General features: G+C 42.2%; 1 protein-coding gene across 1 annotated transcript in view; it reads right to left on the bottom strand.

Annotated features, from left to right (window-relative positions):
- The window catches only part of CAMK2A (calcium/calmodulin dependent protein kinase II alpha), a 131359-nt gene that overhangs the window by 68508 nt on the left and 38244 nt on the right, over positions 1 to 24607 (bottom strand). The window contains exons 8-9 of the mRNA XM_068278418.1: positions 13382 to 13424; positions 10718 to 10758 (exon numbers count right to left, since the gene is read on the bottom strand). Of these exons, the coding sequence (XP_068134519.1) occupies positions 10718 to 10758; positions 13382 to 13424 (84 nt within the window). The remainder of the gene's footprint in view (positions 1 to 10717; positions 10759 to 13381; positions 13425 to 24607) is intronic.

The raw sequence follows: 24607 nt of genomic DNA, 5'->3' as shown, positions 1-24607 counted from the left end.
TTTTTCAAAGCTTGGCTGCTGGGGGAATCTAAGGCTCGCTATTTATATCCTGTGGGATATTGTCAGTTTTGCTCAAAGGCGAATAATTCTAGATCTTTATTAAGGCCATGAGGGATAAGAGAGTTGAGGTTGAAGATCCACATTGTTTCTTTACGAGACATTTCCAGCAAATAATCTCCTCCTCTCCACGGTTTTTTAACTTGCTCCAGCGCACAAAATTTAGTTCCTTTAACCTCCTTAGCGGTAACCCCGTGTGTGACACGGGGTAAGCCGCCGGAGGGTGCCGCTCAGGCCCTGCTGGGCCGATTTGCTTAATTTTTTTTTTGCTGGACGCAGCTAGCACTTTGCTAGCTGCGCCAGCACCCCGATCGCCGCCGCCGCGCGCCCGATCGCCGCTATCCGGTGCGGCGCGCGGCCCCCCCCCCCCCCCCAGACCCCGAGCGCTGCCTGGCCAATCAGTGCCAGGCAGCGCCGAGGGGTGGATCGGGTCTCCCAATGACGTCCCGACGTCGCTGACGTCGGTGACGTCATCCCGCCCCGTCGCCATGGCGACGGGGGAAGCCCTCCAGGAAATCCCGTTCTTTGAACGGGATTTCCTGATCGCCTATCGCCGGAGGCGATCGGCGGGGCTGGGGGGATGCCGCTGAGCAGCGGCTATCATGTAGCGAGCCCTCGGCTCGCTACATGATAAAAAAAAAAAAAAAATTAAAAAAAACTGTTGCGCTTCCCCCTGGCGGTATTTTTCATACCGCCAAGGGGGTTAAAGGAACATCCGTGTTTCAACTTATAGTGTTCTGACAATGGATGTTTCTTGCATCCTTTTTTAATATTTGTGCAATGTTCATTCAATCTTTCCTTAAGGGATCTTTTAGTCCTCCCTACATAGTGTTTTGAGCAGGGACATATGAGTACATATATGACCCCCTTAGAGTCACAGTTCGTGACATCCCTGATATTGAATGTTTCTTTACTGGACATCGATTTAATTTCATATATTCTTTCCATTGAAGAGTTAGATTCTCTACAGGCCCTACAGAACCCGCACCTTTTAAAGTATCCATCTTGTTTGCCCCAAGTCGTGCTCTTTACAGTTGGGGCTAATATATTGCCCAGGTTCTGAGATTTTCTGAAGATAATTTTTGGATGTTCTGATAGTATGGGCATCAGTATAGGGTCCTCCCTCAAAATATTCCAATATTTGCCCACTATACCCTGTACTCTTGAAGACTGAGAGGAGTATTTCATAATAAGGCTTGGATACTGATTGTCATAATCCCCATGTGCCCTCCTGTCACTCAATAAGTCCTGTCTAGCAATAATTTTAGCTCGTTCTCTGGCTTCCACTAGAGCTTCAGCTGAATACCCCTTTTGCTCAAACCTTTCATGTAGTATGTCAGCTTCTGCCTCAAAGTCACTAATCTTAGAGCAATTTCTTCTGAGCCTGAGGAACTGGCCCCCAGGAATGTTCGTCAGCCATTTAAGGTGGTGACAACTATCTAGATTTATGAAGCTGTTAGTGTCCACTGGTTTTAAATAAGTTTTAGTTAAAATCTTCCCCTCTTCCTTATAAACAGTCAGGTCCAAAAAATTGACCTTGGTCTGACTGGACTCCCCTGTGAATCTGAGGTTGTAACTGTTGTCATTCATCCAGAGGGCCCTGGAACCGCCCTGGTGCTCTGGAGGAGGTTCATAGACGATGCGTTTTTTATCTGGCAGGGCACTAAGGCCAGTTTGGATGCCTTCATGAGATGGATGAATGACAACAGTTACAACCTCAGATTCACAGGGGAGTCCAGTCAGACCAAGGTCAATTTTTTGGACCTGACTGTTTATAAGGAAGAGGGGAAGATTTTGACTAAAACTTATTTAAAACCAGTGGACACTAACAGCTTCATAAATCTAGATAGTTGTCACCACCTTAAATGGCTGACGAACATTCCTGGGGGCCAGTTCCTCAGGCTCAGAAGAAATTGCTCTAAGATTAGTGACTTTGAGGCAGAAGCTGACATACTACATGAAAGGTTTGAGCAAAAGGGGTATTCAGCTGAAGCTCTAGTGGAAGCCAGAGAACGAGCTAAAATTATTGCTAGACAGGACTTATTGAGTGACAGGAGGGCACATGGGGATTATGACAATCAGTATCCAAGCCTTATTATGAAATACTCCTCTCAGTCTTCAAGAGTACAGGGTATAGTGGGCAAATATTGGAATATTTTGAGGGAGGACCCTATACTGATGCCCATACTATCAGAACATCCAAAAATTATCTTCAGAAAATCTCAGAACCTGGGCAATATATTAGCCCCAACTGTAAAGAGCACGACTCGGGGCAAACAAGATGGATACTTTAAAAGGTGCGGGTTCTGTAGGGCCTGTAGAGAATCTAACTCTTCAATGGAAAGAATATATGAAATTAAATCGATGTCCAGTAAAGAAACATTCAATATCAGGGATGTCACGAACTGTGACTCTAAGGGGGTCATATATGTACTCATATGTCCCTGCTCAAAACACTATGTAGGGAGGACTAAAAGATCCCTTAAGGAAAGATTGAATGAACATTGCACAAATATTAAAAAAGGATGCAAGAAACATCCATTGTCAGAACACTATAAGTTGAAACACGGATGTTCCTTTAAAGGAACTAAATTTTGTGCGCTGGAGCAAGTTAAAAAACCGTGGAGAGGAGGAGATTATTTGCTGGAAATGTCTCGTAAAGAAACAATGTGGATCTTCAACCTCAACTCTCTTATCCCTCATGGCCTTAATAAAGATCTAGAATTATTCGCCTTTGAGCAAAACTGACAATATCCCACAGGATATAAATAGCGAGCCTTAGATTCCCCCAGCAGCCAAGCTTTGAAAAAGGGGGGCGTTTCCTCCGAAACGTCAGCGGAGGCTGTTCCTGTGACGTCACTACCAGTGGGGAACTGGGTGAGCTGGAGCCGTGCGGCTGTTACCATCAAGCCTGGATACGGAAGTCCGTCTAGCCGCTTGCCGCTGCCATCCCAGAATTAACATCATCCACAGGGGAGCCGGGCACGCTTGCCCGACGTGACACTCCCGTCCAGTCTCTCCTACTGTGCCACCGGCCGGGGCTAGTAGGATTGAGCGGCTCCCGTGAAGATTCAGCTCTGCGCTTCATTATAAACCAACACAAGTCAGCGCATAACGGGTGAGATCGTTTCAGTTTTACCTATATATCTGTGCATCATCACTGTTCAGTAAAAGGGACTGTATGCCACTTGAATTCGGGATTGGGTCAATCCAAATCCCAATTGTTACGGAGGAAGTACCATTTGCATCAATCAGAGGTTCCCCGGCAATTGAACTATATCAGATCTACAGAGGGCGTATCTGACCAGACCACTATCTGGGACTCCTACAGCTCCCCCATTAGATGCATCATCTGTCAAAGCCCATCAATCATTTTTTAGTATATGTACATATACTATCCAAGCAGGTTCTCTTATCTGTTTTGGGTTTTTATACTATTTGTGCTATTAACCTTTTATTAAGAAGTCTTGACACAGGTTGTCTACCTTAAATTGTTTTTATTTAATACATTTTGAAGCTTTGTTTACCAGAGATTCCTAACAGCAGCGCTTTCTGTGATTTTAAATATATCTTGTATTCAGGTTTGGGGACCCCTTTACAGAGTCTGCAGCTGCTGGTGTGGGCGCAACGCTATATACATTATTCACATGTCTAATTTTATGTTTATTATGTTTGATATTGTTCACTTGAAGGTCGAGGACAGTCCTTATTGTCTACTGTAGAGCGCCCTGTCCAACTTTTATATAGCATTGGGATGCCAAGGATTTCACTGGCAAGCAGAACATGACAGAAGTCTCTAATATTCATGCCTTACTCTAGGGGTGGGGTATTTGGCGTACTGCTATATTCATCGTTATATACAGTCTGTTTTCATACTTAGCATAAAAATAAAGAAACCCTTATTCTTCCTCTGAATGATGAAAGAAGGAGATCAGAGGTTTGGCACCAGATATCGGGGAGCAGGTGTCGGGCTTTGCCCCTTTAAATAGACTTATTTACCAGAAACGTCCGCGGTCTCGGAGAGGAAGAGAAAGCGTAGCAGATGGCGTTCGTTCCTCTCTCGACTGCAAGCGCCAAATACAAAGCCCTAATTAAGGCGGCAGATCTCGCTGTAACCAGCAGAGAAAGGCACATAATTGTAATTACAATGAAATTATTACGTGCTGTAATTGGAACATCAGTGTCTTTTCAGAAGGTTATTTGTCAAAACGTATGCGGCTGTACATATGTCACATCATAGAGACAACTGAAGGAACGCCGGGAACTAATCTGATTACAAAATCCACTCAAAGCAAAACAGCGATTGTCGAGGGAACGCTTCAGTGAGAGCACCTGATCTGCTGCATGCTTGTTTAGGGGTTATGACTCATAATGGCCTCTGTGTATCCAATCTGTAATATAACGGACTGCCTGAATTATCCATTCAGTGTATTCAGTCGGTTTATCTTTATACTACACAGATTGGAATAAAAAAGATTGGATCATTAGTGGCCACTTTACGAGTATCAGAAGGAGACGATCACAGGACAGCCAGGCGATCTGCCTTGTTTAAAAGGAAATAAATATGTCAGCCTCCATATCCCCTCTCAGTTTAGGTGTCCTTTACATGTAGGAAGGGAAAAATACAAACAGTAGACCTATTATGGATAGGTAATTAAGCACAGCACAAGGCAATGTGCAAATATGAAATCTAATTAGCTGCTTTGGGTTTACTACATAGCTGTGTTCTGAGATTAACTAAATTAGCAAATGTAATTTTGACATGTAGTCAGCAGATGGCGCCCCAGCAGGCCTCATGCTGTAGCAGCTGTCACATCAAGAAAAGGCACACATGTCACCGGCTGATCCAATCCACTCATTAAATCATCTGTGACCACCAGTGCGTTTATTTCTAGCATACAGCGAATATAACATGTATAATGGCCATACAGCGACATCACATATACAGTATAATGGCCGTATAGTGGCTGGATAGTGTACTGGTTAAGGGCTCTGCCTTTGACATGGGTAGACCAGGGTTTGAATCCTGGCTAGGGTCAAGTACCTATTCAGTAAGGAGTTCAAGGCAAGACTCCCTAACACTGCAGGGTGGCCTCTTGAGCGCGTCCCTGTGGCTGCAGCTCTTGAGCGCTTTGAGTCCGACAGGAGAAAAGCGCTATACAAATGTTTGGATTATTATTATTATTATTATAGCTTTATCACATATATAATGATTTTTGGACACTGATAGGTGCAGGTTAGTAAGAGCTGCATTGTGAACACAGTGGTAACCCCCACTATGGCGGGGGGGGGGGGGTAGTTGGGGTATTCTTACTTGGGGACAGTCATGGAACTTGTCACAGGTGGGCTGTGAAAAAACGCAATCACAATCGGTTTTCTGCACCGAATGTGATTAACGGTACAATTCCAATTGTATGTGCAGTCCTAGCAGAATGCATAGCCTTGGGGTCTGCCTTTTTTGTAGCTGATAAGGAGTCACTTTTGTTCTCTGACCAGGCCAAGGTTAGTATTCAATTAACCGGTTCAAAAGAATCTTATTTCTCAGCTAGGTGTGACAGTAACATTTGGCCTACACTGCTTTAGAAGTCAGGAAAATCACAGCAGGGGGCCTATCCAGGATTTGGCATTTCCCAGACATGCAGGTGCCATTCTAAAAGTATTGTGAATAAATGTAGTATATGATTTTTGTGCCTTGTAAAGGATGCCGTACATATGATAGGTATGAAAATTATATCATTTTATTGGTCAGGACCCGCTGAGTATTTTAATATTAAATTTATGCCGCTGGCATACCCAGCCAGCGAGTTATTCAGCTGCTTACTGCCAGAACATCTGACACTACCCATGTTTTATATCATAGGAAATGTCATATTCTGAGGATTATGAATCTGTGATTGTTATTTGTGTGCGAGGAGCGTGAGCTGAAATATGGAAATGTCATATTTTGTGGACTCAAACGTTCCGCCCAAAAGGATGATAACACCCAGTCCAGCCCAGGGGCTGACCCTGAGATCCCGCCTGAAAAAAATGATCATTCAAAAGGACTCAGCTGGAACTCCACCCCAGTCCTCCACCTTACCACCGTCATGATCGCATGCTGCTAGCCTGAGGGCGGAGCTAGCGGACATCTTGTATGAACTCTAATCCGGAACAAAGAACTTTCCATGTGCTCTGATTTCCACAAAGGGACATATTTTATCTGAACTTGAGTATTCGTTTATTTTCTTTCCTTTTATTTTTACACTGGGTTACTTTTCTCTTTAATCGTTATTTTTAATGGTTTTCTGTGTAGATTAATTACGGTATTTATATTGCATTTATAAATAAAAGACTTCTAAAGTCATTAATTTCTCAGCTGCACCTACTATTCAGCCACACAGAACAAATCCTAGCTTTCCGAAGAGACGCTACTACTGTTCATTATAGTCAGATTAGGGTGTTTTACTCATTCTAAGACCTGTGAATAAAAAACTGTTAAGAGTAGGTCCTCTTTCCTTCTACAGAGGTGGTGGCAGCTTTGTACCCTGAAATAGTGTGTAGTTTGCGTTACTGTAGCTCGCAAGCTCCCTTTTAGCCTGTCTGCGTCCAAGCAGAACTACTGCTTAGACCTCAGCAGCTGCTGATCGTTTTGACACAACGCTTGTACTGAAGGCGAGCTCTCATTGGGGTTTATTTGCAAAAGAATGGTAAAAGTAATGTGTGCAGACAGTGCCAGTTACACTTACTTGGAGTTATGCACTTTATGTAACGAGTAACTAGCTTTTTCCATGCATTGCTTACCCTGCTTATGTAACAGGTCTGCCAGATGCAATGTGCAAATCCCTTTTTTACATGTCTCTCTGTATGATGCTGAATAGTTCTGTCATAATCAGGTCATCATCAATGTCAGTCCACCAAGAAAACTAAAGCTGAGCAGAGCAGAATCCTCCGCAAGGCAACCTAGGCAAGTGCCTGGGGCATAGTGGGTGTCAAAGAACCCACCAGCCTCCTCCGTCTCTAACCCCTCTTCACCTCACTGACCAAAAGGACCACAAGGTAGTACAAAGCTACCACCTTGCCTAGGGCGTTTGTGTCATCCTAATCCATATCTGAAACTAAGTACAACACCTGACAAAAAGGGTCGTTTGTAAAGAATTTCAGAAATTCCACGAAGCTGGCACCACCGAATGTAGTAAAAAAGCTCTTTATTCAAACGTCATTAAAATGACATTCAGTCAGTAATCAAAAATGTAGCAATTTTGATTACTGACTGAATGTCATTTTAATGACGTTTGAATAAAGAGCTTTTTTACTACATTCGGTGGTGCCAGCTTCGTGGAATTTTTGTTACTGGGTCACTAGGTACTGTGACCATGAGCTAAGGCACACAGAGGTCTTCTTGCATGAGTGCTTCTCCATTTTTGTGAATTGTGCATCTTAAAGAATTTCAGATGAACTGACGTCTGTGAACAATCTGACACTCAACAACTTTATATATACTGCAAAAACATGGCAGGTCACATAATTATGGGCGCACAAATCCCCTCCTCTCCCTTCCACACTATTAACTCTGCTCTGAAAGCATGGGAATACTTTGTTAAACACCCTCCTCCCATAGAGACAACAAAAGAAACAAATAAAATCGCACTTCCAGCTAGCCTATTAACACTTAAACACTTCATACCCGATTTAAACATTCTCCCGTGGATCAAGACGGGAATACACTATATCTCAGATATTTTTGAAGATCAAAACATTAAAACTTTCCAGACCCTATCCCAACAATTCAAACTATCCACGTCACAAATGTTCACATACCACAGGATTTTCCACTTAATATACTCAAAAAAATTAACACCTCCTTCTATTCAACCAGACATATTAACGATGCTAAACTATAAAGGTCAATATAAAGGAGGTATCTCTATATGGTATGAGGCACTTCAACAGCAGACAAGCTTTCCACTCCTGCGATACGCAAATGTATGGGCCAATGACTTACAATGTGATATCAATCCAAATCAACTAATGTCAGCCAGTAAAACAATCACCAAACTCTCCAAATGCAACACACATTGGGAAACCTCACGTAAAATCCTATTTAGATGGTACCTCACACCTAGACGTATTGCATTATATTCCAAAGACACATCCCCTATCTGCTGGAAGTGTGGAAAAGATATAGGCACCTTTGTCCATATGGTCTGGAGCTGTCCTATAGTTTTTCCCCTCTGGAAGAGTATAGAAATATGGATAAAAAATACCATGATCCACGATTTCCATATCTCCCCTCAATTGGCTCTACTTTTCATTGGTATAGATTTTTTACCTACTAAATTCAAGCCTGCAATATGTCACGCTTTTCTTGCGGCCCATCATCTAATATTTTCTAATTGGAAATCCCAAGACCAAATCCACATTTCCCAAGCCATATTGATTGCTCAAAGCAACATATCTATGGAAAATAGAATCAGAATCAGGCTAGGCTCAACTCAAAACAATTTCGTATTCCCCAACCCACAAGCCCATAGGTGAAAAAATAAAAATAACACCTCTTAACACTAGCGAAAGGCCTCCATAAAACAGCAATTTAACATAGTCAGGATGTACTATAGCATGATGTAATATAGTTATGTTTATAGGTTATATTTTCCTAGGACGTTATTCTAGGTACAAAACGGTATCGCACTGAACAAATGGAATGCTACATTCATAAGCAGTCAGTAACATGCATACGCATTCGGATCAGAATTGCATTCTATCTCTCTAGAACTGTCCACCTACCCTGCGATCTGGCGGGGACGTAAACTTGCCCACTATATCCGCTAGAAAACCAGCATTTTCATAGCTCTCCCTGACAACCCCATGGGTCATGTTAATGCCAGGGAGTCTGCTACAATCCGGACAACAAGCAAGACTGGTTTACAGTTTATACTAGACTATAGACAATCATTGCCTCCTACTCTATCAGTCTAATACGTTCCGTTTTCTTTGTCTATAACAATGTCATCTTTAATAATAAGTTTTATGATGAAAAAAAAAAAAAAAATTAATGTTCCAGTGATGGTCCGTTCTGGCCCGCTGATGTCACTGGAATAAATATAAATCTGCCTTTCACTGATACCCTCCTCCTGGCTACCTAGTAGGTTCTGTAAATGCCTGGATTGAGAGTATCTCAGGTATGAAAGGCCACTTGATACTCAGGTTATAATATTGTTTAAGAAGTGTTGATGTAATCTCTAATCATAAAATGTTTGTAACTCATGTAGTAATGTTTACTCAAGTTAAACCAATGTTCTGATTCATTATTTTTACCATTTGTTTTTGTACCCTCAAACTCTTTAAAAATTTCAATAAATATTCAATGCAAAAAAAAAAAAACATGGCAGGTCACAACACTATACCTACCTACCTACCTACCTACCTACCTAGGAACACACCCCAGGGATATTCAGTTGAAGTGCATGTACAGTATTTGTACACTCGACATCACATGAACAGGAATTGCCTGATCGGTTCTGCTTGAGAACCGTTGTTATCTTTTCATGTTCCAAGAACAATCATGCATCCTTAATGTCCAACAACTTTACATTATGTATGAATAGGGGTTTAGTTTTGGGTTTGCTAGGCCAACAGCCTCACAGTAACTAGGAAGAAAAGGTAAACAGGCCCAGCTAATACAGTACTATACCACACTCCATAATGCATATCATGCTCTTTGTATTAAATGTTAAAATACGGTCACTGAAATTATTTAACCTTGGGGAACCATGGAACCCAGTCTATAAGCCCAGCAGAGCCCACAAACAGCCTAAGAATTTGGCCGTCACCACTGTGACTACTACTGGCGATTTGTGCTGGTTGGTTGAGATTGCTGGTTAGTTGAGTGCCAGATAGCCAGGACTCTATGATAAAAGGAATTCTTACAAATTGTTGGTCAGCTAGAGGCATCATCTTTTACAGGGGTGGTGGTCTACCCTGAAGGTCTCTGGTGCTCCCACATTCCACACTCCTCATTTGTGTAGCCTGCAGGGTCCCTGCATACTTTACACCAGGGTGGCTCCCAGCCAGCAGGAAATACAAGCCTCCTGATGAGCATTGCCACAGCCATGCAGAACTCAAGCCCAGAGATCTCACCACTGGAGTCGCAGAGATCTCACTACTGGAGTCCCGGAGATCTCACCACTGGAGTCCCAGAGATCTCACCACTGGAGTCCCGGAGATCTCACCACTGGAGTCCCAGACAAACATAAAAAGACTCATGAGGGAAACTGAAGTATAACGAGAGTGTGTAGACATTTTATACACTTAATCCATGGAAGTTTAGCAACAAAGCAAAACACTCCAGCTGTGAAGCAAACAGACAGATATTGGAGCGATATTCAGAAGGTGAGGGATGTGGACCACCTCAATGACTCTAAAACACACATCAGCTGTATAGGCTACCATGACTATTTTACTGCAGTAGAACTTTTTTTCATATGTGAGAAAATAAGCTTTGCCCCGATAAACTGGTGATCATCTTTCACACAAGCAAACCTTGACTCTAAATTTGATCCACTGGTTCAAGACATCAGAAATTGGTAAGGCCATAAGCATTGCTGAAATAAAGGTAGAGTTAGATGTTTTTGGAGTCAAAGTTACCCGTCAGCATAGTGTGGAGATACAAATACTCCCTTACCTTCACCCCATCGTTCTTCTTGTTGCTGCCACTTTTGCCTCCTAGAAAAAGAAAGCAAGCGGTGAGAACGGCCAATCCGGGAACCAACAAGATCCCCAAGATCAGAAGAAGCATATTGATCAGTTCTTTGTCTTCAGAGTTCCTGTCAAGCACTGACATCAAGCTGGAGCAGAAAGACTCAAACCAAGGACATTATTCAGTGAATACAAAATCCACAATCTTCTCTCAAACCTTTTAAACAAAAACAAAAAAAAGGGTGCTGCCTAGTCCAAAGGCCCAGTCCAGATGCCAGAAGCCCAGTCCAGAAGCTCAGTCCAGAGTCAGACTACAGGTCCAAATCTCAGTCAACTTCCTGTATCCCTGTTACACTTTCCCTAACAGCCTCCATTCATTCTCCATGATAGCCTTTAGCCTTTACTGCTAGACTGAATTTCCCAGCTCATTCCGCAATTAGTCCTTTCTAAGTCATTATAGTCTCTTATCAGGTTGCATTGCTCTACAGTAATATCTGCAGCTTGTTTCTCTCCACCCATCCGCTGAATTGTGTGTCTTTATTTTCCAGCCTCCGTTCGGCCAGCCTTCCCCGCTCACCTCTCTAATAATAGCCCGTTTAATGCTCTGGTCATTTGAAGCAAGTATCCCATGAAGACAGCTGCACAAGTGCTTGATAAACAGTTGTTCTGCTGCATCTGTCACTCCCTCGTTCAGCCTTTAAGAGTGACCCAGAATGTCCTGTGGATTCCCTCCAACAGACATTCTCCCGGGGAGAGGCCACAAGCGGCAGAGGACTTCGGAAGCAGGAAATACCTTCCCCATTTATCTGGGATGAGCTCAGATGGGGAACCACAAGATAAACGCTTTGTATGCTAAGTCATGAAAAGCAGGAAGTTTCCAATCAGGATGGTACAGAAACCTCTAGCTTTTACTGATTAGGAACGCTCATTCCGATCCTGCAGGATTGGGATTTTTGCATTTCTGATTGGAAATCGACATTTACTATGAAAATTCAGAAATCAGAAAATGGAAATCACAGTCACAGAACTCGGAAGCACGGGACCAATCAGAGAATGTGGAATTTTTTCTGCTAAAATCGGATCACCGCAGCAATATTAGATCAATCACAAGATTCAGTTTTTCCGATTTACGTTTTTGTTTTGGTTTTTTTTCATTTTTTTGCATTCTCTGTTGCAAAAAATGGCAGATAAACTACTCATCGGAAATTGAACCTCAGAAAAATGCAAAATCGGATATCAGAAAAACAGAAACCAGAAATTGGAAAAACAGAAATTGGGCATTGGCAAAAATCTGAATTTCTGCGGAATAGGTTTTGTGTGTTTCCGAACATCCCTTTTACTGATGGCTAACACTCTACTGCTTCTAGAAGTCATGGACGATTGAAGGAAACGATGTGTCTGTGCCCAGCGCCAATCCAATCACAGATTATACTTCTGTAAACAGGATGGAATCTGACGGGTTGTTACTGAATTCTCAGGGTCACAGATCTATTGCCTAAGTTCCAGATGAGTATTTAGCATAATAGACACATTACTGAGCACAAGGCATGAATCCAAGCCTTAGAAGAAAAGGCCAATTTCCAAAATAAGCAGCTTAGGCATCCATACACTCATCAATTATCCCATCCAATTCCTTGCAGATGTGATGCATCTCCTGGGAATCAATTCCATAAAATGTCTGATTGATTTTGACTGAAAGTACTGACCGGACAGGATGGAAAATGTAGGTAGTTGGGGGCGTGGGGAAAGCATTGGCAGTTAGATCGGTCATAGCATTGCATGGTACAGTGTAACACTGCAGATCTATCCATTTTCAATAGATCCCCTGCAGGAATCTCTTGCAAATTGATGTGTAGTGTGTGGTAGGAATCGATACCTTCTGAATCCATTTTTTTTTTTTCAGAAAGGAATCGATTGTTTTGGAACATTGGGTGGAAATCTATCAGCGTGTGGCCTGCTTTTATTTGGAGGCCTCATCAGGCAGGTTTATCTTAGCTTAATCATTGTAATAAATTAGATTTTTAACTGATAGAGATGGCAGTATATGCTTCCATCCCATAATACCCAGCATGACCTCTGACCTGAAGTCAGCTGATCAATAATGTCTGTAAGTCCGTATGTCCTGTCAGGAAGATGAGTCTGTGGATGTGGTCGCAGCAGCAATCTCCATCCCTACTGGCCACTGGATGTCAGGTCATGTTGGGCATTATTGGATGAAAGTTTGCCGCAGGTGAACCAGGCCTCATTGAACTGCGGTCTCTATCGCCTACTGTCCTTTAAAGTGGAATGTTGGTCAAAGAATGAACAAACATTATTTTGCATCACAACTGTGGGTGTCACCCGCATTCTGAAATGAGTCTGTCTCGGGTCTGTGACTTTGTTCTGGGCTACCATGCAGTTGCTTTTAGGACTGGCAAGAGTGTGAAGTGGGGTGGGGGCCCCAAGTGGTGGCAATGCTCGGGGCCCCCACCTGTCATGTGCACCAAAGTGTGAAGAAGTCAGAATAACAGCCACCCTCCCCCCATACCCCGTGGTCAGGACACCTCAGACTGCCAAGTCAAATCCATGGTTAGTTTTAGAATTCCCTTTCTTGTGCATTGTAAACCTCGGTTTTTAATACTACAAAATGTATGTAAAAGTCATTACTTACCGGAGAAATTGCGGGTTGCCAACATTGTAGTCAGGATCGCACCCTAGAAAAGGATGGGGAACAATACAGAATTCAGAAGATGAAGAAAATTGATCAAACAGGAATATATTAGACGTATAGAGAAGTTTTGGTATTATTAGTTGTTGGAAGAAAATTGGCATTAAATAACCACTTATTAAAGTGGTCTGAAACTCAGCATTTCTTATTCTCTTACAGCCTAAGACCTACTAGCACAAAAAAAAAATAAAAAAAAAAAATAAAAAAATTTGCAGAACAGCATTCAAATGGTTAACTGCAGCACTTTGCTCTGCAGTGGAAAGTTCTTTCAGCTTCTGATCCGCATTCATAGTGGTGATGACATTATCTTTTGTTTACATATCAATAACAATAAAGTGTACTTTAAAAATGTACAGTCACCTGACATTGTCACAAAGCAGTTAAATAACATCACTGTCTTTGTAGTGCAGTGTTAGGCTCACACACTGCGCAAACAGCAGATTTTGTGATTGCAATGTACTTGAAAAAATGTTGTGGCACTCACCAGACATTGTCACACAAAGGGCTTGATTCACGAAGACAAATAGCATGCCTTATCAGAGTTGACACGCCTTATCAGAGTTGATGTGCCTTATCAGAGTCGCATAGCGAACGCTATGAAACTATGCCTGCTAATTGTCAATAACGAGAGCTCCTCCACTCGTCCTGCCCTGAGTCCCTGCGGGTCCAATCACTGTAAAGGACATTATCCCTGCACTTTGATTGGCCCAAAAGGCTGCCTGTCACTAGACTGGAAACTTGACAGGCAGCCTATTGGGCCAATCAAAGTGCAGGGATAATGTCCTTTAAAGTGATTGGACCCGCAGGGGCTCAGGGCAGGACAAGAGGAGGAGCTCTCGTTGACAATTAGCAGGCATAGTTTCATAGCATTCACTATGCTACTCTGATAAGGCATGGTAACTCTGATAAGGCATGGTAACTCTGATAAGGCATACTACTTGTCTTTGTGAATCAAGCTCAAAATGTTACACATCACTGGTGGTGAGTTTATAGAGCAGTGTTACACTCACACTGCGCAAGCACCGATTTTTGTGTTTGACTATGTATGCCGTCTGCAACAGTACATCTACGCCCTGCAGGACTTCAGTCCCCCCCCCCCCCCCCCCACACACACACACACAGTGGCAGAGTAGTAGAACGCAGATCAGTGAATGGGAACACGATTCCTATTCACCGATCAAAGTGCCTGTGATCAATGACCACCGTTACCAGAGAGATGCCGGTGGTCATTGATAAAACGAAGGTGAAAGCACATAGTTACATAGTTATTTTGGTCGAAAAAAGACACACGTCCATCGAGTTCAACCAGTAATGCCTCACTTTATTTCCTGTGAGGGTCATCTAGGGGCCAAATAGTAAAATTATACCTTACAAACATTATATTAAAAATGATATTAAATACAAATGCATTAATTTCCTATTAAAAATAACCCCTTACCCCTTAACCCCCCCCCCCCCCCCCAAAAAAAAAAAATTACATAAAAAAAATACATTTAAAAATGTCAACTTTTTTAATATGTATGTCATGAGAGTATATTACTGTTATTTTTGCAAATGAGGACTTGTAGTTTGTGACAGATGCAAAGCACAAAAAAAAATAAACCTTTAGTTCCAAATAAAATATAGTCACCATACATTGTACTAGGGACATATTTTAAATATGTCTATAGTAACCGGGTCAAATGGTCAAATAACATGTGTGGGTTTTATCCACAGAAGAACATTTTATTTTAAAACTATAATGGCCAAGAACTGAGAAATAATGATTTTTTTTTCAATTATATCGTTATTTTTCCCATTAACATGCATTTAGAATAAAATATTTTTTTTAGCAAAATGTACCACCTAAAGAAAGCCTAATTGGTGCTGAAAAACACAAGATATACTGTAGATCATTTCATTGTGATAAGAAAAACAAAAGTTTGCTTTCCTAAAACAGAAAGAATTTGCGATAATTCAGGTTGGAGTGAGCTCGAGATGTCTCCCAGGCACCACTGCTGAATGTATGCAAATTAACCATTGTACCCTTAGAAGCTAAACACACCTCCAGAACTGCTGGAATGCAATGATGTGTCAGCTTGTTAATTTGTACAGAGCCATAATAATCCAACATGCATACAGACTGTTTTGGATTGTTTGATCCTCATCAAACAATGGTTAATTTGCATATATTCAGCAGTGATGCCCTGGGAGACATCTCGAGCTCACTCCAACCTGAATTATCGCAAATTCTTTCTGTTTTAGGAAAGCAAACTTTTGTTTTTCTTAACATCTTAGTAAGGGGGTTTTTAGGACCATTGTAGTCCCTTACACACCCCAATGAGTTCTGGGTCACCATGAGCTTGCTGGTTAGTCTGTGCCATTGTGATAAGTAGTGATTAAGTTATTGACAATTGAATGGAAGGAGCGCTGAAATGTGAAAATTGCTCTGGTCCATAAGGGGAAAAACCCCTCAGTGGTGAAGAGGTTAAATATCTTCTTGCTCAAAACCAAACTTATGAAAATCACCCATGATGACTGTGATCTGTTAATTAAAGAGATTCTATAACATTTTCAGCCTCATTTCTCGTATACTACAAGTTCCTAAACCTGTTCTAATGTGCTCTAGCTTACTGTGCAGCCTTTTCTAGTTGCACTGTCTCTCTAATATATCTTATCTTCTTTTCTTTGTCAAGCTTTGTCGACCCAGGGAGGAATGTACTGCCTCTGCTGTGATAGTGACAAATTATGCACACTCCCTGCACGCCCCCTCTATGCTAGCTAGAGCATATGTTATGCTGTGTGCTTTGCTTATTCCTCACAGACAGCTTCCATGCTCTCAGTCTCAGTGTGTCTGTGATGCTGTCTGTGAGGCTGAGGGAGGAGGGAGTTGCCTGTCACATGCTGACAAACTGAGACCCAGATATGAGTGCAGAGCCCAGACTACTAGCTCTTGTCACGCTTCAGCTGCACAGAGCCACAGAGGCAGAAGGTAAAACTTTTTCTAAACTTGCAAATAACATCTGAAGGCTGCATTCACTGTGTAATAATAAAAACTTGTCATGCAAACATAAGGCAGTATACATCCTGTTTCTTTTCAGTATACTTCCTGTTTTGGTGGCCATCTTTACTGTTTACAAAACAGTTTATAAAACAGTTTTTTTATCGCCAACATGGCGGCAGGGAGCGGCGAAAATGTCACAGAGGGGGCTAGGAGATGTCCCTGAACAGGCTGATATGCTTATATAACATTTCTTCAATACAGATTCTCTTTAAGATAATGTGAAATTTGGCATAAAATTTCACAACTACGGCAACACGGAATTACGATTTGAAAATTCTATTGATTTTGCGTAATGCATTTGTAATTTTGCAAAAGTTTGTGCCTACTTTAGGGACAAATAGAAAAAGCCCCATACATGCTATCGTCACCTAAATTACCACGTATGTTGAGGGGAATAGTGGGAACAAGTCAAATTTTTCTAAAATATCTTTGAACCTGTAAAATCGATTTTTAAAAAAATTACAAGGAAAAATGGTTCCTAAATGCAAAATGTGATTTTACCAAGTTTAACCCTAACCTGATGGAGCTTGAGAGGTGCTGCAGAAAGGATTTGGGGGAAAACTGGCCAAGGTTAGGCGTGCCAAGCTTGTGGCATCATATTCAAAAAGACTTAAAGAGGAACTCCAGAGAAAATAATGTAATAAAAAAGTGCTTCATTTTTACAATAATTATGTATAAATGATTTAGTCAGTGTTTGCCCATTGTAAAATCTTTTAAATCTCTGATTTACATTCTGACATTTATTACATGGTGACATTTTTACTGCTGGCAGGTGATGTAGCTGCTGCTTGCTTTTTTGGCAGTTGGAAACAACTGTAAACAGCTATTTCCCACAATGCAATAAGGTGTACAGACAGGTAATTGCCAGGAGTACCACGGTCCTCACAGTTTCCTGTGGGAGGGGTTTTACCACAATATCAGCCATACAGCGCCCCCTGATGGTCCGTTTGTGAAAAGAAATAGATTTTTCATGTAAAAGGGGGTATCAGCTACTGATTAGAATAAAGTTCAATTCTTGGTTGGAGTTTCTCTTTAAGGCTGTAATTGCTGCCAAATGTTTATCGCTCGCGTCCACTCCAACACTTTACTTTATAAAGTTTGCAGCCAGCATAGATGGGCCTCTGTGAGCCCCCGGGCCCCCCTGCACTCGCAGGGCCTATAGGTACGCCAGTGCGCAGTGAATACCTTCCGGTTGCTCTGTAAGTTGTGTTGTCTGGCACTAGTCATGGAGCGAATCCAAAGACAGAACATCAAAAGTTGTTTATGTGATACCGTTTGACTGACTGTGTTAGATTTCTCTGCAAGCTTTTGAGACTTTAAGTTTCTTCTTCAGAAATGTTTCAGATCTGGTACAGAACCGTACAAAGTAGTGTCACATAATCAAGCTTAAAGGGACCCCGAGCAGGTGATAAAAACAAAACTTACATTTACCTTCCTCCAGCCCACTGTAGGCCGCAATGTCTCCCAGCATCCTCCTGGCTCCTACTCTGGTCCCGGTCCAGGCGTCGGGCAAAGGACGACTTCGGCCTGAAGTTGTCAGGTCTGCTTCCAGCTTCTGTGCAAAGCGCCATTACGCCGGCAGGCTGCATCATGACGCGTAGCCGGCCGGCATAATGGCGCTTTACACATAAGCGGGAAGCAGACCTGCCGTCCTGTAACCGGAGCCGGGACCAGGGAAAGAGCCAGAAGGATGGACCTCGCGGGCCTATGGTGGGCTGGAGAAACGTAGAGTTTGGAAAGCTTGCAGAGGAATCCTGTACAGTTAGTCATTAAAGGTCTCACCTAAACAACTTTTGTTGTTATGTTTTTTCGGATGCTCTGTAAGTAATACAATAGGATGGGCTGCTTCCTATGATAAATATAATAACCCAGGCAGGCAGGAGTGATATATAGACAGTCAGGCTCCATTGCTCACAAGCCTACCAGAGGATATACACAGCGCTGTGAATAAAGCTATACTGTTAATAACCCGCTAATTCCCCAGCATTGTTGACAGTGATCCAGAGTAAATAGAGGCACTGCGTAATATTCTCTGCTGCTCTGCCAAGAGAGGCTTGTGTACAATGCTGGGACTCCGATTTAGAACAGGCCATATAAAGAAGACGAGATGGGACAATAGGAGTGTATGCTGGGTGTAAACATCTCATGTCAGATACGATTGTAGGTAACAATGTCATGTCTATAGGTTTCCTATAGTGATAAAGTACATTCGCTGTTCACAGATTCAGGGATCTATTCATAGGTGATCGTTAACGCCCCAAAAATGCCAGCGTCCTATTTATAGAGACGCAATAAGCCACATCGCTAGCGACGCATTACATCTCTCCACACAGATAGAGTCACCATCTTAAAGGAGAAGTTCAAGAAAAGACAGGCGTAGGGGTAAAACAGGAAAATCAATACATTGCAAAGTGTGAAGTTAAAAATAGTAGGAAAATCAAGAAACAATTGATACTCCCAGGGTCGGACTGGGACACTAAGGGCCCACCAAGGAAGTTTCAGCCTGGGGCCCGCCCCCCTCTCCTCCTCCCCTCCCCCCATTTTGGGCTCACATACACATGTACTCTAGAAATTTTGCATGACTTTATGGTAGGGAATAGATTGTGAGCAATTCTGAGGACAGCCTCCAATAGGGATATGTCTGCATGCGGCGCGCGCAGCGAAACTAAATGGGTGTCACCATGCACTGGAACATCGGCGTGGTCATGATGAGTCATGGGCAGACTTAAAAAAAAAAATACAAAACACAAAATAAGTAGCGGTGCTATTCACAGAGATTAGGTCTGACCAGATACATTTTAGATAAAAAAATATTCAAGTAGTTACATGCCTCATGATAATTCATCAAGTAGTCAAATCGCAGCAGATACCCCCACAAAATGCAATCAGGTTGGCGGCAGATACCCCCACAACATGCAATCAGGTTGACAGCAGATACCCCCACATAATGCAATCAGGTTGGCTGCAGATACCCCCACACAATGCAATCAGGTTGACGGCAGATACCCCAACAAAATGCAATCAGGTTGGCTGCAGATACCCCTACAAAATGCAATCAGGTTGGCTGCAGATACCCTCACAAAATGCAATCAGGTTGGCTGCAGATTCCCCCACAAAATGCAATCAGGTTGGCTGCAGATACATCCACAAAATGCAAACAGGTTGGCTGCAGATACCCCCACAAAATGCAATCAGGTTGGCTGCAGATACCCCCACACAATGCAATCAGGTTGGCTGCAGATACCCCCACACAATGCAAACAGGTTGGCTGCAGATACCCCCACACAATGCAATCAGGTTGGCGGCAGATACCAACACACAATGCAATCAGGTTGGTGGCAGATACCCCCACACAATGCAATCAGGTTGGTGGCAGATACCCCCACACAATGCAAGTCCCCCCAGCTTGGAAAAGGGGAAATTGGGCACAGATAAGTGGGGAAGCCTCCCTCAGCTAAGGGCCCCCCCTTTCACGCACCCCCCTCCTCCAGAAGTGCAGCCAGCAGCGAGCGGAGAATAGCTTACCGAGATTCAGATGATGCTAGCTCCTCCGCATGCCGCTGCTGGTCTCCGTTTCCTGTAGTGATGCTGTCCAATCACGCTCTCACAGAAAGTACTGCGAGAGCGTGATTGGACAGCGTCACTGTAGGAGACAGAGCAGGGAAGCAGCGGCATGCGGAGCGGAGCTAGCATCATCTGAAGCTCTGTAGCTATTCTCCGCTTGCTGCTGGCTGCACTTCTGGAGGAGGGGGGTGCGCGGAAGGGGGGGCCCCTAGGTGAGGGAGGGGGTGTGCCCAATTTCCCCCTTCCAAGCTATGCCCCCCTCCCTCTTAGCTCTGGGGCCCCCCAGGAGGCGGGGCAGTCGGGGCCCATCGATGGGACCATTGGTGGTTCGGTGGCTCAGTCCGAGCCTGGATACTCCCTGTGTATTTCGTTCATATTGTTTGATCCACTGTGACCCTGCTGGTCATAATCGTTACTACTGGCAGACGAGAGAGAAAAAAAAATTACAACTTCAAGGGAGTCTCACAGGGATGCCAGCTAATTTATGACAAATAGATAATAGCACTTATTAGCTAAACACTGCATACCACAGACTCCGGGTGATGGGGAGACATTGGAAATCCAGAGTTCACACATGACTAGGCAGAGTACATACTCCGTTTGTATACGCTAAAGTGAATTAAAGTGAATTGTGGCATTTAAAACCCATCTTACCAGCACATGAAGTAAAAAATGAAGAAACAAAAAATAAAAAGAATTGTGGCATTTAAAATCCATTGTAGCTCCACAAGAAGTTAGAATACTTCTTGAACCTCACTACTGAGGGGGTTTATCCCCTTATGGACCAGAGCAATTGTCACATTTTTAGCACTCCTTCCATTCATTCGCCTATAACTTTATTACTACTTATCACAATGAAAAGATCTATATTTTGTTTTCTTTACCAGCAATTATACTTTCTTAAAGTGGTACACTTTGCTAAGAATTATTTTATTCGAACTGTATTTTAACGGTAAAAATAAGAAAAAAATAGAAAAGATTCATTATTTTTCAGTTTTCGGCCATTATAGTTCTTTAATAATACATGCTACCGTAATTAAAACCCACAAATTGTATTTGCCCATTTGTCCTGATTATTAAAACATTTAAAATATTATAAAATCCCTAGTACAATGTATGGCGACAATATTTTATTTGCAAATAAAGGTCAATTTTTTTTAGTTTTGCGTCCATCACTATTTACAAGCCCACATTTTTAAACATAACAGTAATATAGACCTACGCTTAATTTAAAATTAACTAGTGTGGGAATGAACTAGTTAATTTTAAATTAAGCGTAGGTATTTTTATTTTAAAAAAAAATGTATGTAGGTGTAATTTTACTATTTGGTCACAAGATGTCCTCGCGCATTATGTCCGTTGGAAACTATTTGTAGGTTAAACAAGAAGTAATGCGTGGACGTGTTACTCCGGAAGATAAAGGGTTAGGCAGGGAGGTATGGATGATTTGAAATAACAGTTACAAACTAATTTTTCCACAAAACTTAAATTTTATTTTTTTAATGTGTAGATTGGATGTTGCCATTAGACAAATTGAAGACAAAACAAAAGAAAAAAATAAATAAAATGATTCCAAAAACTTCTCTGTGTTTGAATGACAGAACGTCCCGTTTCATTAAAGATGTTATACACGAACACACAATGCTATATCGACCACGTTTCCATTGTTACTGAAATTGCGGCTCTTGACGGACAGATACCCCCTCTCTTTATCCACCAAGGATATCCCTGCCTTGCGTGGTGCTCCGTTCAAATCATCCATACCTCCCTGCCTAACCAATGCTATGGATTTTTTACGGCAGACGCTTTATTTCATAGCGTGGAGATATGGAGTGGCCTCCTTGGTCACCGGACCTGTCACCTTGTGACTATTTTTTATGGGGCTACCTCAAAGCACGAGTATACATAGACAAACCACATACACTTGAAGCCCTGAGTGAAACAATAACACGAGAAATTTGAGCGGTTCCACGCAAAGTGCTTCAGAGGAGTATGGACAACTTTTCAACACGTCTACAGGAGTGTATGGACACATCTTTCGAACTTAATCAATGTTTTAATTATTTTTCCTTTTGATGTTCTTCAATTTGTCTAATGGCAACATCCAAGCTACACATTGAAAAAATAAAATTTATGTTTTGTGGAAAAATTAGTGTGTGACTGTTATTTCAAATCATTCACGCCTCCCTGCCTAACCCTGTACAATGATGCAGATATCGCATTGATGCCGGCGTTCACTGACACGGGGGCTGCGCTCCCATTCATTCACCTCCCCACTAACACGCGGCGGTAAGTACCAGCGCGGGAAAGGGCACGGAGCAGCGGCCATCCACCGCCATTGACGATTATCTATGTGGCTTGGCAGGAACAAAAGTCATGCCCGATGTAGATATACTGCAGCAAAGTAGCAAACTATAGAAGTGCTTAAACCTATATATTTTGTCTCTCTTATTTATCTTTCTTTGTGGGATTTGAAGCAACCCATTAATACAGTAATGAGAAGAAAGCTTAAACTGTGTCCACATAAACAGAAATGTGTGGGCAATGGGAGATCAGCATATTTTTTATTACCCTTCTTTTGCTGTTAATAGTGATCCTGTGGTGCTTCATGCGTCATGCCATAAATCTGACCCCTTACCTATAAACAGAGGAGAAGACAAGGGTGTCCCCTTTCCCCAGCTCTATTTGTTTTGCCTTTTGAGTCACTTGTTAAAGCAATTAGGTGTAATTAAAGGACAAATTATAGGATCTCAGATGTACAAATGCAGTGTGTTTGTGGATGATTAATTATTAACAGTCACTCATGTTGCCTCATGTCTCGCTCCCACCATATTGCAAACTCAAGTCTTTTTTGGTTTAGCCTCTGGACTGAAAGAATTTAAGCAAAACAGAAGCCCTATCTATAAGATTAACACGCTCTTTGGAGAACCAACTCAAGGAGAGCTTTAAATTTATCTGTAAGGAGGATGTCACTTCAATATCTTGGCATCCAGGTTCCTAGTCACATAGAAGGTTTATAGGGGCTGTATATGCCGCGCTATTTAAACATTTTAGATTGAAAATGAAAACCTGGGGGAATCTTAAATCTTACTTGGGTGGGAAGGATTAATTCAACAAAAATTACAATATTGCCAAAAATATTATATCTATTCAGATTTCCGCCAATAGACATTCCTAAACCGCATATGAACCTTTTTCAGAAAGTTCTATTCAGGTATATTTGGTGGAAACGTAAATGTAGGATAGCAGTCTCCATTATGTGCAGACATAAAATGGAGGGAGGTTTGGGACTTGGGAGTACCACATTTAAATTTTTTTTAAGCAGCTAGGATTTCCCAACTTAAAGGAGTACTATCGATTGAAACGACCTTTTTTTTGTAATACTCTATATTAGTGTACACATTACCACTAGTGCTAGGGGCACTTTATTTATTCACCCAGGTCTCTCTCTTGCTATCCCTGCTTAAAAATTAATTTCTCACACAGCTCATAGTAGTTTGGGTCACCCTGAGCTGCTTGGTTACTCTGTCACACAGCTCACAAATATATGTCACTGTGTCACTCACAGCATGCAGGAGACATGAGGAGAAATAGGCTGATCTGAGGTGGTAACAGGTAACTAAATGAGCTGTAATATTGCTGGAATATAACTAGCTATAACACTAGTCTGTGTTTACACTCAGACTGGCTGCCTGCTTGAGGAGATTCACTCCAGGCTGCATCCACTTTACAAGCTGCTGAGAGGGGCAGACCACTGTCTACAATTAGCATTATTAGTATCTTTATCAGTCAAGAGAAGCAAAGATAATAAACACACATTGCTAGAATCTTTAACCCCTTACCACCATATCAATAAGATTATTTCAGCAAGGTGATAATTAAAGTATAAACTGAGGAGTTGATAGCAACTCCCCTGTGCAGACATGGTCTAGCCCTCTGGGAGCCAGCAACTCCCCTGTGCAGACATGGTCTAGCCCTCTGGGAGCCAGCAACTCCCCTGTGCAGACATGGTCTAGCCCTCTGGGAGCCCTCAGTCTTTAGATACATTTTGTATCCAACACTGACGCCAAAACTGACGGAGGATTTTACAGCTGAGAGGAACAGCTGTGTGAGGAATCAAATTGCTCCTAGTACTTGCCCTAATGTGTGCTACAACATACAGCATTTAAAAATAAATGCATACATCGATAGTATTCCTTTAAGCACTATAAAACCCACTCCTCAGTCACAATGCAGGGATACTGAGAACTTACATCTTGCCCAGTTACAAATTCAGGATATTATTTTGGTCTTTGAGCTTTTGGACTCTATTTGATAAAGTGGGTAACCCCATTATAGCATTTTCAGATTATGGAAGATATTAAGAATTAGGTATTTAATATCATTCCCCCCCCCCCCCCCCCTTTCTACTTTGGTCCTCCTGATCGTAGGAACTCTTGCTTTCACTCCAGGGCTTGAACCAGGTAACTTTAAAGAGGAACTCCAGTGAAAATAATGTAGTAAACAAAAGTGCTTAATTTTTACAATAATTATGTATAAATGATTTAGTCAGTGTTTGCTCA

Source organism: Hyperolius riggenbachi, chromosome 3 (assembly GCF_040937935.1).
Source record: "Hyperolius riggenbachi isolate aHypRig1 chromosome 3, aHypRig1.pri, whole genome shotgun sequence".
Taxonomy (NCBI): domain Eukaryota; kingdom Metazoa; phylum Chordata; class Amphibia; order Anura; family Hyperoliidae; genus Hyperolius; species Hyperolius riggenbachi.
This window is presented reverse-complemented; position numbering and strand designations above follow the sequence as displayed.